This window comes from Moschus berezovskii, chromosome 3 (assembly GCF_049115385.1).
Source record: "Moschus berezovskii isolate FMDL1 chromosome 3, NW_MosBer_1.0, whole genome shotgun sequence".
Taxonomy (NCBI): domain Eukaryota; kingdom Metazoa; phylum Chordata; class Mammalia; order Artiodactyla; family Moschidae; genus Moschus; species Moschus berezovskii.
Window position 1 is genome coordinate 121041847 of NC_142462.1, and position 18289 is coordinate 121060135.

General features: G+C 44.0%; 1 protein-coding gene across 1 annotated transcript in view; it reads left to right on the forward strand.

The window, feature by feature from the left end:
• CNTNAP2 (contactin associated protein 2) overlaps positions 1–18289 on the forward strand; it is a 1655962-nt gene that overhangs the window by 1359767 nt on the left and 277906 nt on the right. The window contains exon 16 of the mRNA XM_055420199.2: positions 5028–5198. Within this exon, the coding sequence (XP_055276174.2) occupies positions 5028–5198 (171 nt within the window). The remainder of the gene's footprint in view (positions 1–5027; positions 5199–18289) is intronic.

The window sequence follows — 18289 nt, forward strand, 5'->3', positions numbered from 1 at the left end:
AGTAGTTAAGATTCTTTCTTTTTGGGTATTTGTCTAACCAACGTTGTATCATATTCTTCTTCCCGAAAGGAAACCCATCTGTTTTTCTCCTACTGAAAGCAATGATATTGCAGTTAAAAAAAAAAGAGCTTAAAACTACACTAAGACTTTTGGTACACTTTCAGCAGTGGACTCTCCACCACCACTGTTTTTACCTTAATGGAGATATTTACAAACATGTTTTGCCCTGACTTGTTCAGTTGCTCAGTCATGTCCAACTCTTTGTGACCCCATGGATTGCAGCACTCCAGGGTTCCCTGTCACCCACTATTGGAGTTTGGCCAAATTCATGTCCACTGAGTCAGTGATATTGTTTATACATTGCCATTCACTTATCTAGACAGCACTGTATACGAGATGTCCTAAGAACAAAGTTCAGTTCAGTTCAGTTCAGTAGCTCAGTCATATCCGACTCTCTGCGACCCCATGAATCACAGCATACCAGGGCTCCCTGTCCATCACCAACTCCCGGAGTTCACTCAAACTCATGTCCACAGAGTCCGTGATGCCATCCAGCCATCTCATTTTCTGTCGTCCCCTTCTCCTCCCGCCCCCAACCTTTCCCAGCATCAGAGTCTTTTCCAGTGAGTCAACACTTCGCATGAGGTGGCCAAAGTATTGCAGTTTCAGCCTTAGCATCAGTCCTTCCAATGAACACCCAGGATTGATCTCCTTTAGAATGGACTGGTTGGATCTCCTTGCAGTACAAGGGACTCTCAAGCATCTTCTCCAACACCACAGTTCAAAAGCATCAATTCTTCAGCGATCAGCTTTCTTCACAGTCCAACTCCCACATCCATACATGACCACGGGAAAAACCATAGCCTTGACTAGACGGACCTTGGTTGGCAAAGTAATGTCTCTGCTTTTTAATGTACTATCAAGGTTGGTCATAACTTTCCTTCCAAGGAGTAAGCGTCTTTTAATTTCATGGCTGCAATCAGCATCTGCAGTGATTTTGGAGCCCAAAAAAATAAAGTCTGACACTGTTTCCACTGTTTTTCCATCTATTTCCCATGAAGTGATGGGACCAGATGCCATGATCTTTGTTTTCTGAATGTTGAGCTTCAAGCCAACCTTTTCACTCTCCTCTTTCACTTTCATCAAGAGGCTTTTGAGTTCCTCTTCACTTTCTGCCATAAGGGTAGTGTCATCTGCATATCTGAGGTGATTGATAGTGTCATCTGCATATCTGAGGTGATTGATATTTCTCCCAGCAATCTTGATTCCAGCTTGTGCTTCTTCCAGCCCAGCATTCCTCATGATGTACTCTGCATATAAGTTAAATAAGCAAGGTGACAATATACAGCCTTGACGTACTCCTTTTCCTATTTGGAACCAGTCTGTTGTTCCATGCACAGTTCTGACCATTGCTTCCTGACCTGCATAATGAGGATACTTTATTATCTCATAATATACCAACATTATATACTTAATTTGAACTTATGGCATATTGACTGTGTGGATCACAATAAATTGTGGAAAATTCTGAAAGAGATGGGAATACCAGACCACCTGACCTGCCTCTTGAGAAACCTGTATGCAGGTCAGGAAGCAACAGTTAGAACTGGACATGGAACAACAGACTGGTTCCAACAGGGAAAGGAGTACGTCAAGGTTGTATATTGTCACCCTGCTTATTTAACTTATATGCAGAGTACATCGTGAGGAACGCTGGGCTGGAAGAAGCACCAGCTGGAATCAAGATTGCCGGGAGAAATATCAGTCACCTCAGATATGCAGATGACACCACCCTTATGGCAGAAAGTGAAGAGGAACTCAAAGGCCTCTTGATGAAAGTGAAAGAGGAGAGTGAAAAGGTTGGCTTGAAGCTCAACATTCAAAAAACGATCATGGCATCTGGTCCCATCACTTCATGGGAAATAGATGGAAAAACAGTGGAAACAGTGTCAGACTTTATTTTTTGGGCTCCAAAATCACTGCAGATGCTGCAGCCATGAAATTAAAAGACGCTTACTCCTTGGAAGGAAAGTTATGACCAGCCTAGATAGCATATTAAAAAGCAGAGACATTACTTTTGCCAACCAAGGTCCATCTAGTCAAGGCTGTGGTTTTTCCCATGGTCATGTATAGATGTGAGAGTTGGACTGTGAAGAAAGCTGATCGCCGAAGAATTGATGCTTTTGAACTGTGGTGTTGAAGAAGACGCTTGAGAGTCCCTTGGACTGCAAGGAAATCCAACCAGTCCATTCTAAATAAGATCAATCCTGGGTGTTCATTGGAAGGAGTGATGCTAAAGCTGAAACTCCAATACTCTGGCCACCTCATGCGATGAGTTGACTCACTGGAAAAGAGTCTGATGCTAGGGGGGATTGGGGGTAGGAGGAGACGGAGACGACAGAGAATGAGATGGCTGGATGGCATCACCGACTCAATGGACATGAGTTTGGGTGAACTCCGGGAGTTGGTGATGGACAGGGAGGCCTGGCGTGCTGTGGTTCATGGGGTCGCAGAGAGTCGGACACGACTGAGCGACTGAACTGAACTGAACTGAATGGCATAAGCATAGCAGTACCAACAAAGTTAATTCTGTTTAAGAATAGCAGCTGAACTTATTGCATACATGCATTATTAGTATAAAAGGAAGGGGAAAATATAGTCGACAGAAACTAACAGAGTGTAGTTGACTCAGTGTGTTCTTTGAAGGAAAGATATGGCAAAAATCAATTTTTAAAAACAATATGTTGTATTTAAATTTTTTATTTACTTATAAATTTATTTTTGGCTGTGTTGGGTCTCTGTTGCTGCTCGAGGGCTTTTCTCTAGTTGTGATATGTGGGCTTCTGTCTGTGGTATCTTTTCTTGTGGCTCATGGGGTCTAGAGCACGGGGTCAGTAGTTGTGGCACACGGGGTTAGTGGCTCTGCAGCATATGGGGTCTTCCTGGACAGGGGATTGAACTCATGTCCCCTGCATTGGCAGGCAGATTCTTAACCGCTAAACCACCAGCTGCTGCTGCTAAGTCGTTTCAGTCGTGTCCAGCGCTGTGCAACCCCATGGACAGCAGCCCACCAGGCTCCTCTGTCCACAGGATTCTCCAGGCAAGAATACTGGAGTGGGTTGCCACTTCCTTCTCCATGGACCACCAGGGAAGTCCCAAAAATACATATTTTAGATGTTAAAATTTTCCACAGGCAGTTTACTGATCTAGTAGGCTTTTATTCAGTGATTCATGAATCAGGTGACCTCCAGTCTAGTGGAGAGAAAGGAGCTCTGAAGAACTGTGCAAGACAGAGGTGTTATGAACCAAAGGGAACAGGAACAGGAAGTTACACTGGACGTGTGCTGATTGGCTGAAGCAGGGCTGTACCCCTTACATCAGCAGAGGGAAGGCCTAGAGCATCAGGGACCCTTAGCTGAGCAGGCCAGTGCTGCCAGGGTAGCCTGGACCTTCCTTCTCTGGGCAAGCTGAGCACAGAAGCTCAGTTAAAGTGCTGGTTTGCTGACCCGGGGGTTAGCAAGAATGACTCCATCTTGGGCCTCATCTGGTGACTTTAACATAGGTTTAATACTAAAGGTAAAATCTTTAGTAACTGTTTTAAAGCATATTCATGTATTTTAGTCCTTAGCTGTGCTGTCAAATGTACTCAGAAATGTGCGCTTCCTAAAGGAATTTCTCCCCTGGAGATAAAGTCAGGAGTCAGCTCTTCCCTGGTGGCTCAGTGGTAAAGAACCCACCTGCAATACAGGAGCCACAGGAGGTACAGGTTCAATCTCTGGGTCGGGAAGATCTCCTGGAGGAGGGCCTGATAGCCCACTCTAGTATTCTGGGTCTGAAAAATCCCATGGACAGAGGAGCCTGGTGGGCTACAGTCCATGGGGGTGCAAAGAGTAGGGCATGACTGAGTTACTGAGCACGCAGGCATACTGCTCTTGATGTCATATTAAATTCTTGGTCCACCTGTTCTGATGGAATGTTGGTCCTCTAGTTTAGTGCTTTTATTTTGTCCCATGAACTGCCTTTCTCCTGGGGCCACTGCCTACTATCAGGCAATGAGTGCAGAGGGGGTGAGTACAACTGTGTCTACCCCATGAGTTCAAGGACAGAGGCTGATTGTAAGCCCTTCAATGCGCTCAGCTCAGCATTCCCACCCCACAAAACAGCCACAGGTCAGAGTGTCCCAGGGAGTCCCCAGGGAGGAAGAGGCTGGGGAGGGGACCCTCCCTTTACAGCAACTCTCCTCTGGGGCCTGGAGCAGGAGGGGTGGAGAGATGACTGTCCAGGTCATCCCACCTTTTTCCCTAGCTCCTTGCTCAGCCAGGCTTCTGCACTCCCCGTGGTTGTATTTCTGCTGCACCTGCCCTGGGGTTGGAGCAGCTGCTGGCTGGAAGCAAGCATTGCTTATTCCAAGACAGATGAGAAGCAGGAGCAGGATACCAAAGGCCCCTTCCTAGTCTGTCCCTCTCAGTCGAGTCCAGATGCTTCTTGCATCAAACATAAGCCTGGGGACTTCCCTGGTGGTCCAGTGGTTAACACATTACCTTCCAATGCCAGGGATGCGGGTTTAATCCCTGGTCAGCGAGCTAAGATCCCACATGCCTCATGGCCAAAAAAAACAAATCATAAAGCACAAGCAACTTTGTAACAAATTCAATAAAAGCTTTAAAAACGGTCCACACCAAAAATGAAAAAAAACATAAACCTGAGTTCAAAACAGCCACACCCACGCACCATGAAACCAGGGTCGTCACTCCATTTTCTCCTCCTCTGACGTACACTCCTGAGAGGACATCTCTTGGAAGGATTTATCCATCCTTAGTCAAATATTTTATATACAGACACACATGTAGTTTTTGGAAAGTTGAAGACACGTTTGTGGGGATTTTGTGCAGTGTTATTCAGCAGGAGGAGCTGAAACAAGGGCTGCTGTCAATGGGACTGTATTAAAGCTCAGGAAGTGGCTCTTTTCCATCAGTGCCATGGTCAGGTGTAAATTACCCTGTCCTCTTCCTCTGTTCCTTCCACAGGGAATTACTGGAATGCGGCCTCCTTCCCAAACCCATCATCCTACCTGCACTTCTCCACTTTCCAAGGGGAGACCAGTGCCGACATCTCCTTCTACTTCAAAACGTTAATCCCCCGGGGAGTGTTTCTTGAAAATCTGGGGAACACAGATTTCATCAAACTCGAACTGAAATGTGAGTATCCATTGTTTGTCAGCTCCTGAATAACTCTTCTTGTCACTTCAAGCTGATCTTCACCTCGATTATGTAACTGGCACTAGAAGGTGAATGCAATCTCTGAGAAAGACCTGGGTTCCCACGCTCAGATGCTCAAAGGGTATAGTCACAGACAGAGCTTCCCACAGTGCTGTTCTCGGAGGACGCGAGAGGATAAATTGCCCCGATAACGGGGGGAGAATGTGTGTTTTTGTTGAAATCTAGTTAATTTACAGTGTTATGTTAGTTTCAAGTGGGCAGCAAAATGATTCGGTGATATATATGCATAGCTTTTCAGATTCTTTTCCGCTGTAATTTATTACAAGGTACTGAGTATAGTTACCAGTACAATAAAGTAGGTTCTCATTGTTTATCTGTTTTATATGTGGTAATGCGTATCTGTTAATCCCAAACTCATGATTTGTCTCTGCCCCTCCACCTTCTCTATCCCCTTTGGTAATCCTAAATTTATTTTCTATGTGTGAGTCTACTTCTGTTTTGTAAACTAAGGTCATTTGTGTGATTTTTTTAGATTCCACCTGTAAGTGGTATCGCGTGATATTTGTCTTTCTCTACTTACTTCACTTAGTATGATCATCTCCAAGTCCATCCACATTGCTGCAAATGGCATTATTCCACTCTCTTTATGGCTGAGTAGTATTCTATTGTATATATGTACCATATCTTCTTAATCCATGCCCCTGTCGATGAACATTTAAATTATATCCATATCTCGCCTACTGTAAATAGTGCTGCTATGAATATTGGGATGCACGCAACTTTTCGAATTAGAGCTATATGCCCAGGAGTGGGATTGCAGGATCAAGTAGTAGTTCTATTTTTAGTTTTTCAAGGAATATTTTTTAGAAATATGTATTTCTAAAAATAAACATATTTTTAGAAAAATATTTTTTAAGAAAATATTTTTAAGGAATATTAAGGAACAATATCCCATGTTGTTCTCCATCGTGTCTATGCCAATTTACCTTTCCACCAACAGTGTCGGAGGGTTCCCTTTTCTCCACGCTCTCTCTAGCAAGTATTACTCATGGACCTTTCAACAATGTCCATTCTGACTGGTGTGAAGAATGTCTCTGTTTTCTAAGGAGACAGGGTTAAGAGTAGAGGGAGTATCTGGTAAAGTGATCAGGAATAAGAAATAAGAGAACAGGGGTAACAACACACACGAAAATAGGAAAGATCAGAATTAACATCTGCGGGAGTGGATGAAGCAACCTGGACAGCGGAACGGTGTTGCTGTGCAACTCTGGGTCTGCAGCTTTGCAGAGAAGGCTCCACATCCACCCACCCTCTGAAGGTTTGAGTCCTGGGTGATCTCACCCAGGGTGCAAAAACTACCAGAATCCCATCAAGGGCAGAGGCTACCTGGCTCAGCTCAGCCCTGTGGATCCCAAATACCCTCAGAGGTCGTGTGATTTCAGGATGCCACCCGTGGAGGGCCGGGAGTCACTGCATCTGAGCAGGGCAAGTCTCATCATACGGGGGACCTTTTATCCACAGGGCCGAGGTGCAGCTTTAGGAATCTGTGTCCACAAACCTCCAGGTCTGGTGCACATTTGCCGGGTTCCCCTGGATGTTCAGACCCAGGAACAGCGAGAACCAGGAGGGGAAGCAGGTCAGTGCCCCAGGTCCCTGCATGGAATCTCGGCACCCTCCCAACATCAGAGTCATTCCTCCTGGCCTGTGCTCTGTGTCTGAGCACCTGTGTTACTAGGTCTGGTCTGAGGATGATCCCAGACATATTTTCCAGAAATAGCTGATGGTATATTTTCCTCCTTTTATAGTTACAATTGTGCAATATGGTCTTTGAGAAGGAGAATCTCAGGCAACTGTGTTTCTGCTGAAATCCTACGGGATTCTTTCTGTTGAATGCTGGATGGTGATGTGGCAGAAGTACATGGACTTTGCAATTTTCATTCTCAGGTTGAAATCCAGGTCCTCAGGCAAATTGTTTAATCTGTTTGGATCCTAATTTCCAAATCTATAAAATGGGGATGGTAATTTGCTGGGGTTTTGATGCTAGAATATAGCTACTCATGAAGCATTTATTTCAGTGTCTAGTAGTTACTGTAATTATCATCTTTCTGAGAATGCTCATTACAAATCTAGTATGAGCCAGATCTGGTTGAAAGGAAGACTGAGGATATTCTAGCCCTAGAGTTAAAAAGTAAACAAATAGAAATCATTTATTTTCGTGAATTATGGACTGGAATTAATTAAAAGGGATTTCCACTTTCCTTAGAAATTAATTGAATAGACTATTTTCTGACTTACACCAAGTTGGGTTGTATTTTAGAACTATCTCATGGCACAAAAGGAAAATTGACAACCCCATATCTGAGTAATTCTATGAGCTTCTATAAAATTACCTGAGTTTGCCCTGTCCTTGCTTTATACCCCCATGTTTTGTAAACCCAGTCCTGGGTTGGAAATAAGACAAATTAAGTATAGAAAGAGCAGGTATTTCTACTAGAGTATCTGCATAATAGAATTTCAGTCATTTCTAATTACGAGAAACCTTTACAGATGTTCTCAAAGTCTTCTCAGTCTTTCCATGATATGAAAACTCCATGACAGAGAGTGGATTATAGCCTAATTTTGTCATGTGGCTCTTTTCTGTCATCTAGTTTACTTTTGGTGAAGAAGTGTGAGACTTTCAAGGCACGGATTAGAGGTTGACCTCTCCTTGGAGTTCTCTAGACCTTCTAATAATTACTGACGGTAGAAGCACCTTTTATAAGGTCCCCTAAATGTTAGAGATACCAAATGTCCATCTTTGGATAGCACCTCCATTCAGGTTCAAAGGAACTTTGGGGAGGAACAGGGAGGGAAAGGCAGGTTGATCTGTTTGAGCAAAACTTCTTCAAAATATACAAGAAGTTGTGCTTCCACAAAGAACATGGAGGAAATGTGGCCATGATTGAGGCTTGCTTCTGCCCCATGCGTCACGTTTCTCCAGACTCTTCTGTGCAGGTTACGTGGGGTGATGGGAGAGGTGGAGAATTCTTGCAAGCCCCTCTCTCCCTTCCACTGGTAAGTCACTGTAAACCTGATGAGTCCAGAAGTCAAACTTTTAAAGAGTGTCTCTACTTTTCTTCCCCTGAATTTGCTAGGCTTGCTAATCTCTTTCTGGTAGGAATTCAGATTTTGCTTCTCTACGTGTGTTTCAAAGGAGTTTTGTCACAGCTGATGTCTACACAGTGGTTTCTGGAATAACGTTTCCATTAATTAATGACACTGTGTCCTTCTGTTGGAAATGGAAAATTCTTGACTCTAAGAACAGTGAGTCAGGGGCTTCCCTGGTGCCTCAGCATTAAAGAGTCTGCCTGCCAATGCAGGAGACTCAGGTTTGATCCCCAATCCAGGAAGATCCCACATGTCTCGGGGCAGCCAAGCCCAGGCACCAGAACTATTGAGCCTGAGCTCTAGAGCCCAAGAGCTCCAACTACTGAAGCCCCTGAGCCCTGGAGCCCATACTCTGCAACAAGAGAAGCCAGCTCTGTGAGAAGCCTGCACCCTGCAACTAGAGAGTAGCCCCCCACTCACCCCAACTAGAGAAAAGCCTGTGCAGCAATGAAAACTCAGCACAGCCAAAAATTAAAAAACAAAACAAAACAGTGAGTCAGTTACTCTAACTTAATGAGACACCATCAGCATCTTAATGTGCAAGTAAGAAAGCCCACATGGTAAAGTTCGACGATGTTACTCACTAGCATGCTCTACAGGCAAGAATATAAAGCTGTATTTCACTTCTTTACCGTCTATATTTTTTTCAATCTATCGGTAGGTATTTACTGAGTCCCAACCATGTCCCAAATGCTACGCTAGGTCAAACATCGTTAAGTAAAGAATGGTGTCTTTCCCTCCAAATATTTTTCTTTTTATTTTGGAAAGCAGTCAAGTCAATCAGCAGCTATGATAACAATAAAAATAGCTCAGCTTTGTTAGGACTCGGTGTCTCCAGCACTTTTCCAAGGACTTTACAGACAGCATCTCACTTACTTCCCTAACCACCCTTTGCACTGGAGCACCACCATTAGCATCTGTTTTTCAAATGAGGAAACTGAGGCACGGGGTGTAAGTTGCCTGGTCAGGTCACACAGAGGGGCTATGACAGAGCTGGTGCTTAACCCCAAGCATTTTCTGTCTGTCCTAAGTCTGTTGCTGTTAACACCAAACCGCACCACCTCCCGGAACAGCCATTGAGAGAGATGGCTGAGCGCACCAAGGGGACATTTAAACCCAACTGGAGTGACAGGGGCTTCCCAAGGAATGTGAGGCTTTAATTAAATTTTGATGTTTGATGGGTGAGTAGGAGGCAGGAAGGGGAGGAAGGTGGGGGCACAAGGAAGATCTGGAAAGGAAAAATGTTACTAAAAGGAGAACACCTGTCCGTGAAGGTGTGAGCTGGCTTGCCTTGACCCTGAAAGTTATGGTGAGCAGGGCCATAACGCGATCAGATTTGTGTTCACCCAAGGAAAGATGGAAAAGCCAGAGAAGAAGCGGCAGGGACTGCTGTGAAGATGGTGCAGAGTGAATGGGAGCTGGGAAAGATGACAAGGAAGGGTCCTAGATGAGAGAGCTGCTTAGGAGAGAGACTCCACAGGTTCTAACAAAGTCGTTGTGAGGGTGAAGTGGGAGGGAAGGTTCTAGAATGAAGCCAACATTTGGTTGGGATGGTTTGGACGATTGGGTGGGTAGAACAACTTTTACTAAGGATGATGGCATTGGAGGGCAAAATGAAAACTGCCTTTGGATGTTCTGAGTTTAAGGGCCCACAGGATCAAGGAATGTCTCTCCAAGTGGACACACGTAGAGGGTGCCATATACACAAGTCTGAAGCCCAGCAGAGCACTCTTGAGTTACAAGCATGCAGTGTGAGCAGCAGCATCACTTAGAGAATCATCAGGAAATAAGTATGCGTGCCTCAGCATGGATGAGATTGCCCAGAACAAATGCGCAGAGAGAGAAATCCAGATGTCCAAGGGTGAAAACCACACTTAAAAGATAGAAGGAAGAAAATAAGCTTGTAGAAGCCTGGCAGGGAAGTGGGAAGATGGTGATATCCCAGGGGTCACACATAGAAAAAATTTCAAGAACCAAAAGAGTGCTTGATGCCACTGAACTGAGAGATCACTTAAGGAAGAACATAAGGGGCTCTTCAACTTTGACATGTAGAGGTCGCTGTCAAAATGTGAGACCGCGTCTGTGGTGAGGGAAGGTGGATCCAGAGATCAAGAGATGGTGATTTTGTTCATTGTTCTTGTGGGGAGGGACTTGGATACCGTGTGTATTAAAGAGAATCCAGTAAAGAAAAAAGAAGTTAGAGATGTGGGAAAGAAATGGACCGGTGGAAGGAGTGAGGCCCCTGGGAAGTGAGAATGAGTGAAAGGTAGAATTAGAACATCTGAAGGGGCCGATGGAAAGAGGAGAGATAAGCCGCAGAAACTAGCAGGTCCATTTCCAAACCAGAAATTGCTTTTGATTCTATTGTTTGTTTGCTTATTTTTTGTCAGTTATTTTTGAGATGGCCGAGGAGCCGTGCTTTAGAAAATATTCACTAACAACCATAGACATTTCCATTTATTTTTCCAGAGTTCCCCATAGGGAGCAACTTGACTTCCCTACATCCCTTTTCTGGCCAAGATGCTCCCATCTTGACCTTGACCATGGTCCCATCACCAGGCCACCTCTCACTGAGCACCTGCTGTGTCAGAGGCATTAGGGTGGATCCTGGCAGTCCCAAGGTGAAGACAAGAGAACCCAAGACCCTCACCTACTAAAGGAGACAAACACACTGATGTCAGTATGGATGCATAACTTTTATCATGAACTTTGTAAGTGCCATGCACTGCTCTAAAGCTTTTACAAGGACTAACATTTCTTAGGTTTCATAGAAAGTTTCATCCACATTTTATAGATAAGGAAACTGAGACACACAGGTTATCCAGCTGATTTCAGATATAGTGCTTCAGTTCAGTTCAGTTCAGTTCAGTTGCTCTGTCGTGTCCGACTCTTTGTGACCCCATGAATCACAGCACGCGAGACCTCCCTGTCCATCACCAACTCCCGGACTTCACTCAAACTTACATCCATCGAGTCGGTGATGCCATCCAGCCATCTCATCCTCTGTCGTCCCCTTCTCCTTCTGCCCCCAATCCCTCCCAGCATCAGAATCCTTTCCAATGAGTCAACTCTTCGCATGAGGTGGCCAAAGTATTAGAGTTTCAGCTTTAGCATCAGTCCTTCCAATGAACACCCAGGACTGATCTCATTTAGAATGGACTGTTTGGATCTCCTTGCAGTCCAAGGGACTCTCAAGAGTCTTCTCCAGCACCACAGTTCAAAAGCATCAATTCTTCAGCGATCAGCTTTCTTCACAGTCCAACTCTCACATCCATACATGACCACTGGAAAAACCATAGCCTTGACTAGATGGACCTTGGTTGGCAAAGTAATGTCTCTGCTTTTTAATATGCTGTCTAGGTTGGTCATAACTTTCCTTATGATCATTTAAATACAATAAATAAATTACAAGGACAGTCATATACTATCTTAAATGTCCAGAGGAGAAATACACAACCCAACCTGGGAATGAAGAAGAAGACGAGGTGATACCCAAGCTGGGTCATAAAGAACAGGCAAAGAAATTAGCTACACGAAGAAGTAAGGGAAAGAAGTCTAGCAGGAAGGACAATGCAAGCAGAAGCATAAGGATGGGGAACATGACGGGTGCTTGGGAGCTGCAAACATTCAGTGTTGTTAGAGTAGGAAGTATGACACAGGTGGTAGAGACTTTTAGGCAAGTCTCAGGCCTGATTCTAAATATATGGCAATCTGAATATTTCAGCCCAATAGTTATTGGGTACCTACTCCATATGTGCCAAAGAGGAACTCAAGAAGAGTAAGAATGTTCCCATCCCATCGCACACAGTCTAGTGGGAGAGACTAGAGTATAAAACAGTATTTTGGATGAGATGAAATGTTAATAAATATTAGGGCAATACACGGCAGTGACCCAGATGAGGCAACAATTACTTCTGCCTGGAGAAGAAGAGAAGGTTCTTTGGAGATTAAGCCATTGTAACTGAGGCTCAACCAACATTTCTGGCTCTGGATACCAAAGGAAGAAACTAGTCATAGATGGCGTGGACACATCGCGAAGGTGAGGTGCATGGATCACCACTGCAGCAAGGAGTGTAGAACTCGCTGCGTGGTAGGGTCTCCAGAGCCGGAACACTGCCTAGCGCATCGCAAGTGCCGAGCAAGCATTTGTTGAAAGAATAAATGAATGAGGTGCTAGTCTAATGGAGAAACAGAAAAATCGCTCAGGGGAGGTAGTGATCAGAATGATGACAGACATACATGGAAAGGTGGAAGGATGATCGTGATGAAATTTAGGAATTCAAGATTTCATGGGAAAGCAGTTTGGGTGATAAGCGGGTCTACGATGCGTCGTCTGGCCGTGCAGTGGGCTTCTGGGTTGTATGAAAAGGCTGTGGGGAAAGTCAGGGCACTGGAGGCCAGTGTAGGTTGGTCATCCACATCACTGCTGAGGCCCCTAGTGGTCAAGGCAAGGGGCGCAGTGGACAGGGAGCCTGTGATCCAAGCGTTGCAGTCCCTGGGTTCAAGGATGGCAGTCAAGCGCAGGAGAGGAAGTGTCTTGGGAGGGCGCACTGCTGAGAGCAGTCTCTGGTGCCAGAGGACAGAAGAAGCACCAAGGTCTAGACTGCCCCAGCTGCCCTCCTGGCCTCAAGACATGGGCCCCAAGGGAAGGGGCTGGTGACTGATGGGTGGGTTTTTCCTCAGGGTGAACTGTAATCAGAGGGAGTGTTTGGAAGTATTTGATGATAAATAATGACCATAGTGTTTCTTAAGGCTTCCCTGGTGGCTCATTTGGTAAAGAATCTGCCTGCAATACAGGAGACCTGAGTTCGATCCCTGAGTCAGGAAGATGCCCTAGAGGAGGGAATAGCAATCCATTCCAGTATTCCTGCCTGGAGAATCCCAGGGACAGAGCAGCCTGGTGGGCTATATAGTACGAGGGATCACAGAGAGTCAGACATGATTGAGTGATTCACACTTTCACACTTCACTATAGCATTTTTATTCTTTGTTTAACAATTTAAAAGAGCTTACCCAATGGGGAGATTTTGAAGGGGATGTGTCCCCTGTCTGGGAAACATTCAGGAGAAGCAGCCAGCGACTGAAACTGAACCAAGAATTGAAACTGAGGCTCCAATACTTTGGCCACCTGATGCAAAGAGCCGACTCTGGAAAACACTCTGGTGATGGAAAAGATTGACGGCAAGAGAAGGGGGCAACAGAGGATGAGGTGGTTGATGGCATCACCAACTCTATGGACACGAGTTTGAGCAAACTCTGGGAGATAGTGAAGGGCAGGGAAGCCCGATGTGCTCTAGTCCATGGGGTCACAAAGAATCAAACATGGCTTAGCAACCCAGCAACAACAACAACCAGAAACTGTTGCAATACTTTAGCATAAGCTTCCCCGTTGACAAAGCTTGAGCTTTTCCAGGTATCAGGTTGACTCGGAACACAGATTTGCATTTAACCAGCATATCTCCACAAAATGTGCTGGCAGCAGTCCAATGTCCTGCTAATCTTCGGGAAAGATATTAAGGAAAAACCTTCATTTTCCAAGATGCCAGTTTCTGCAGTACACATGCTCAAGAACGTGACAGAAGAAAATATTCTGTCATATATAGAAACTGATGAGTCAGAGGAAATAAACTAATGGCAATTTATGTTCCACTATTCTAGAATTGGAACAACTTTCTACATTAAGGGAGCTTCCTTTGTGTAGACATGAGGAATGTCTAATTCCACTTTACTGGTCTCTGTGCCATGGGGACATTATTGAGGGTATCTTTTCTTTGATGAATATTGTGAGTTTTTAGTAGTACAGATGAGATGTTAGCACCTGGATTTTTCCTTTTAATTATCCTACCCTTCTTGTTATTAACATAGATTCAGGAAGAATTTTAGCATTTCTACTACTCTGCAAGTCTAGCTATGAGCTCAATTAGTGTTAAAGATCTGGGAATCTAAATGATCCTGACTTGCTCATGATAATACATAAGAAAAAAAACCACCGTAAAATGTTTTTTAACCTGCATAGAAACACTGTTGTGAATTTTTTTAATGTTTACAAAATTTTTCTAGTTTCTGGTTTAAACTTTTCAACTTCAATTGTAGGCCAAAACAGTTGAGAAATATAAATGAAGAGGAAACTTGTGCTCTATTAAAGTTATTTAATGTATTAGCCATGTGCATTTCTAAGTATTAAAAGATATACAAATAATTGGTAACACTGTCAAGTTTAATGTACCCAGATTTCTTTGCCAATCTCAGTGAAGGGACAGTTATTTGCGTATACGGCATAGGTGTGTGTGCTAAGTCGATTCAGTCGTGTCTGACTCTTTGTGACCCCATGGACTGCAGCCCGCCAGGTTCCTCTGTCCATGGGATTCTCAGGCAAGAATGCTGCAGTGGGTTGCCATGCCCTCCTCCAGCGCATCTTCCTGGCTCAGGGATCAAGCCTGCGTCTCCTGTCTCCTGCATTGGCAGGTGGGTTCTTTACACTAGTGCCACCTAGGAAGCCCCCAGTGGCGTAGGCACCCTAGAGTTACAAGAATAGGCTTTAGGATGTCCTCTTGATATGAAAAATAACCAAAGTTCCCTTAGATGTTACTGATATACCCATGTCTGCTATTTGGAAATTTCTAGGAGTTGGGAAGGCCTTTAAGCCAGATGTAGTCACCTGTTCCTACAAAGTTTCTGTTCCTGCCCTTCTCTCTCCGCACGCCAAAGGCATCTAGAAGACAACCTCCCTACTGAAATCCTGCCCACACAAAAGATGTTTTTACTGCATCCTAGTTTAAATTATAAAACATACATAAAAGTCTTTCATTTTCCTTTAAAAAAAAAAAAGCAACATTTCTACAAGACAATTAATTTGGTGCATCGCCTGGAAAATAACCAGCATCCTCATTAGAGAGCATCTTCACTGAGTATTTGTCTGAAGAAATGTGTTGTGTGTCATTTCTTTAGAGAAGTGCTGACGTTTCTTAGAGACTTTTTGTGAGTAGAATTTCCCTTCTGTCTCATTCCCTTTGATTCAAATGTTTTCTACATTATTTATAGTGTGTGATAGTGTCCAAAACCTTTCCCTTCAAAGAGATGGCATGTTAAAGTGTCAGAAAGACCAGCTGCTACAGTCGGCCTGCCTGTGGGCAGCTGGAAGAGAGCAGGCGTCCTGAGAGGAGAGGGAACTAAAGAAGCTGGGGTTCCTGCATCCTGACCCGGGACAGAGCTGGGAGAGAGAGTGTGTTGTCCTGACAGTGACAGACACACGGATTAGTGAGAGAAGCAGAAATGTCTGTGTGGACTTGTAAGGGGTTAGAGACCTTACATCTGCCTTTCTCGATGCTACCAGTGTCTCCGAAGGCCTGATATTTTGTCAAAAAAGCAAATGCTTCGAGAGGGAAGGGTTGGTGCCAATGTCAGTTAGTGCATGTTACAAACACTGGAGAATTGATCCAACTAAGACACTTGGGACCAATTAATTCAAACCCAGTTGCAACAAAGGATACAATAAACCAGGGAGCAGAGCTTCGTTTAAATATACTGAGTGACGGGAAGATTACTGGAAACAGCTCAAAACCAGAAAAATCTCAAAGGGCCAAAGGCAACTGTAAATACAACAACTCTAGGCTCTCACGAGTCATCAGACAAACCTAAATTAAAGCCGTGTGACAAAACATTGGCTAACTGGATGTCAGCTGGAAACCTTACAAAAGCAGTGTTTTACAAATGAAGAGTTTGGGGACTTATCTCCTCCAATACACGTTTTGCTCAAATTTTAAGGTGATATTTAACAGCAATCAAGATAGGAACTTTGAGGAGACAGAGAGACATATTAAGACTTAAGATGAAATCGAACAGAGGGCTGGCATCACAGGTGCAATATATTTTTCTTAAATACTTTAGGAAAAACTCATTCCTATCTCTATCATATGCTTTTTATAAAAAAAAGGACAATTTTAGGTACTTTCTGACTTACAAAGGGACTGTTTTAAAGGAGTTTCTGAGCCTGTTATTTAGAACCTGGAATATATCTTCCTATAGATTTAATATTGTAAATGGCACTCATACGCCACTGCTGGCCATAAGGAGCTTTGTTGTTTGTCTGAGTTTCAAGAGTGGCTTAAAATAGAGCTGCTTGTGCCAGCTTAAGAGTTCTGGGATCTGGAGTCCATTCAGTTTAGAATGGAAGTGTTGAGGAGCAGAGGGAACTTCCTCCCCTGTTGATGAACGTTGCGCTTGTCCTGGGCAAACTTCTCGAAGTAGTAAAAGGTTTTGTTCACCTTTAGAGTAGTCAAGACACAGCTGTGCCTCTCCATTCTGTGGGAGCTCAGTTTGGTGGGTTTAGTAAGGAGCTGGCTCAGATATCCTGAGCACGCACAATCTAAAACCTCCGTATGACTCTCAGACAATTCTCTTTGCTCTGAAACGTCATAGTTTTATGAATTGTGTGTGTGTGTGTACGCACACCCACGTGTGCACTAAGTCACTCAATCACGTCAAAATCTTTGAGACCCCATGGACTGTAGCCCATCAGGTTCCTCTGTCCAAGGGATTCTCCAGGCAAGAATACTGGAGTGGGTTGCCATGCCCTCCTCCAGGGGATCTTTCCAACCCAGGGATCGAACCCAAGTCTCCTACATCTCCTGCGCCTCCTGCATTGCAGGCAGATTCTTTACTGAGCCACCAGGGAAGCCCATTTTATGAATGAGAGAATTCCATGAATTCATTCAAATATCATCTTACAACACATATTTTTAAACCATGGCAGTGTTCTGATACAGAACTAGAATAAGAACATACAACGCCTTTCATCCCATCAAAATTTCAGTGGTCTGAGGGAGAAGATCCTTTGGTTATAGTTTTTAATCTTATGAATAAATATTTCACATGTGATAAGGTCATAAGAGACTTAGGAATAAGAAATGTTCTTGTTTAAGACCAAGTTAAGCTGCTGTAACAAATAAAACCCCATGTTTCCATGACATTATGGCAGTGCCATCTGCAGGCTTTGTTCCATGAAGTCCTTCCATGCGGCGAAGGCTCCTTTTGTGCTGTGATTCCGCCATCTCTTAGAGCCTGGGCGTTTCTGAACCAGTTGGCAGAGAGAGGAAGGGAGCTGGGGAAGAATTCTCTTTTCGTTCCCACCCTGGTCCAGAAGAGACACACACTCCTTTTGTTCTTGTTCTGTTGGTGGTAACTAGACACATGGCTCCACCTCCTTGTCCGGGGAATTGCCGATCCCAGATTCATGGCAGTTTTTCAGGGGTATCGTGGGAAGGAGAAAACGTTTCATGAGAAGTTAGCAGTCACAGGCTCTATGGCCTGAGAAGGAGTAAGCTTTCACCTTGTCTAAACACGTCGAGGTAGGTTTCCAGAAGATGCAACATTTGATTTGCCTTGACGGGTGACAGGCAAATAAATGAGATAAAGGCATTTTTTCCAGAGAGTAAGCAGATAAAGAGAAAGATCATGGAACATTTGAGGAATTGAAAAGAAAATAGCGAAAGCCCAGTAACTGGTTAGAAAACAGTTCTCGTTCAAGTAATGACCCTCCACATATCCATGTTAAGAATTAGACAAAAGAAGTCTAGCTGGATGGACTGAAAGCCTCTTAGGAAATGACTCATTTTACTTGCCTTTGTGGATAGTATTAAAATGATCAGATTTGGTTTTCTGCATTTCTGAATTTGATTCCTCTGCTGAGAACTGCGGAGAATGCCAAATAACTTCTCATGGAGATGGTTGATATTTAGTATTCTACAGGGTCTTTCTGGGTAAGTGCAACCAGACCCAATGAATAATAGAAACAGTGTATATCTGTCAAGTGTAATTATAACACTGAATATGCTCTTCTTGCATTCTGACTCCTGTAGGCATTAGTTTAAACATCTGAACATGCTGGCTTTCCAGACCTGTGAGGATTCTTCTTTGAGAAATAG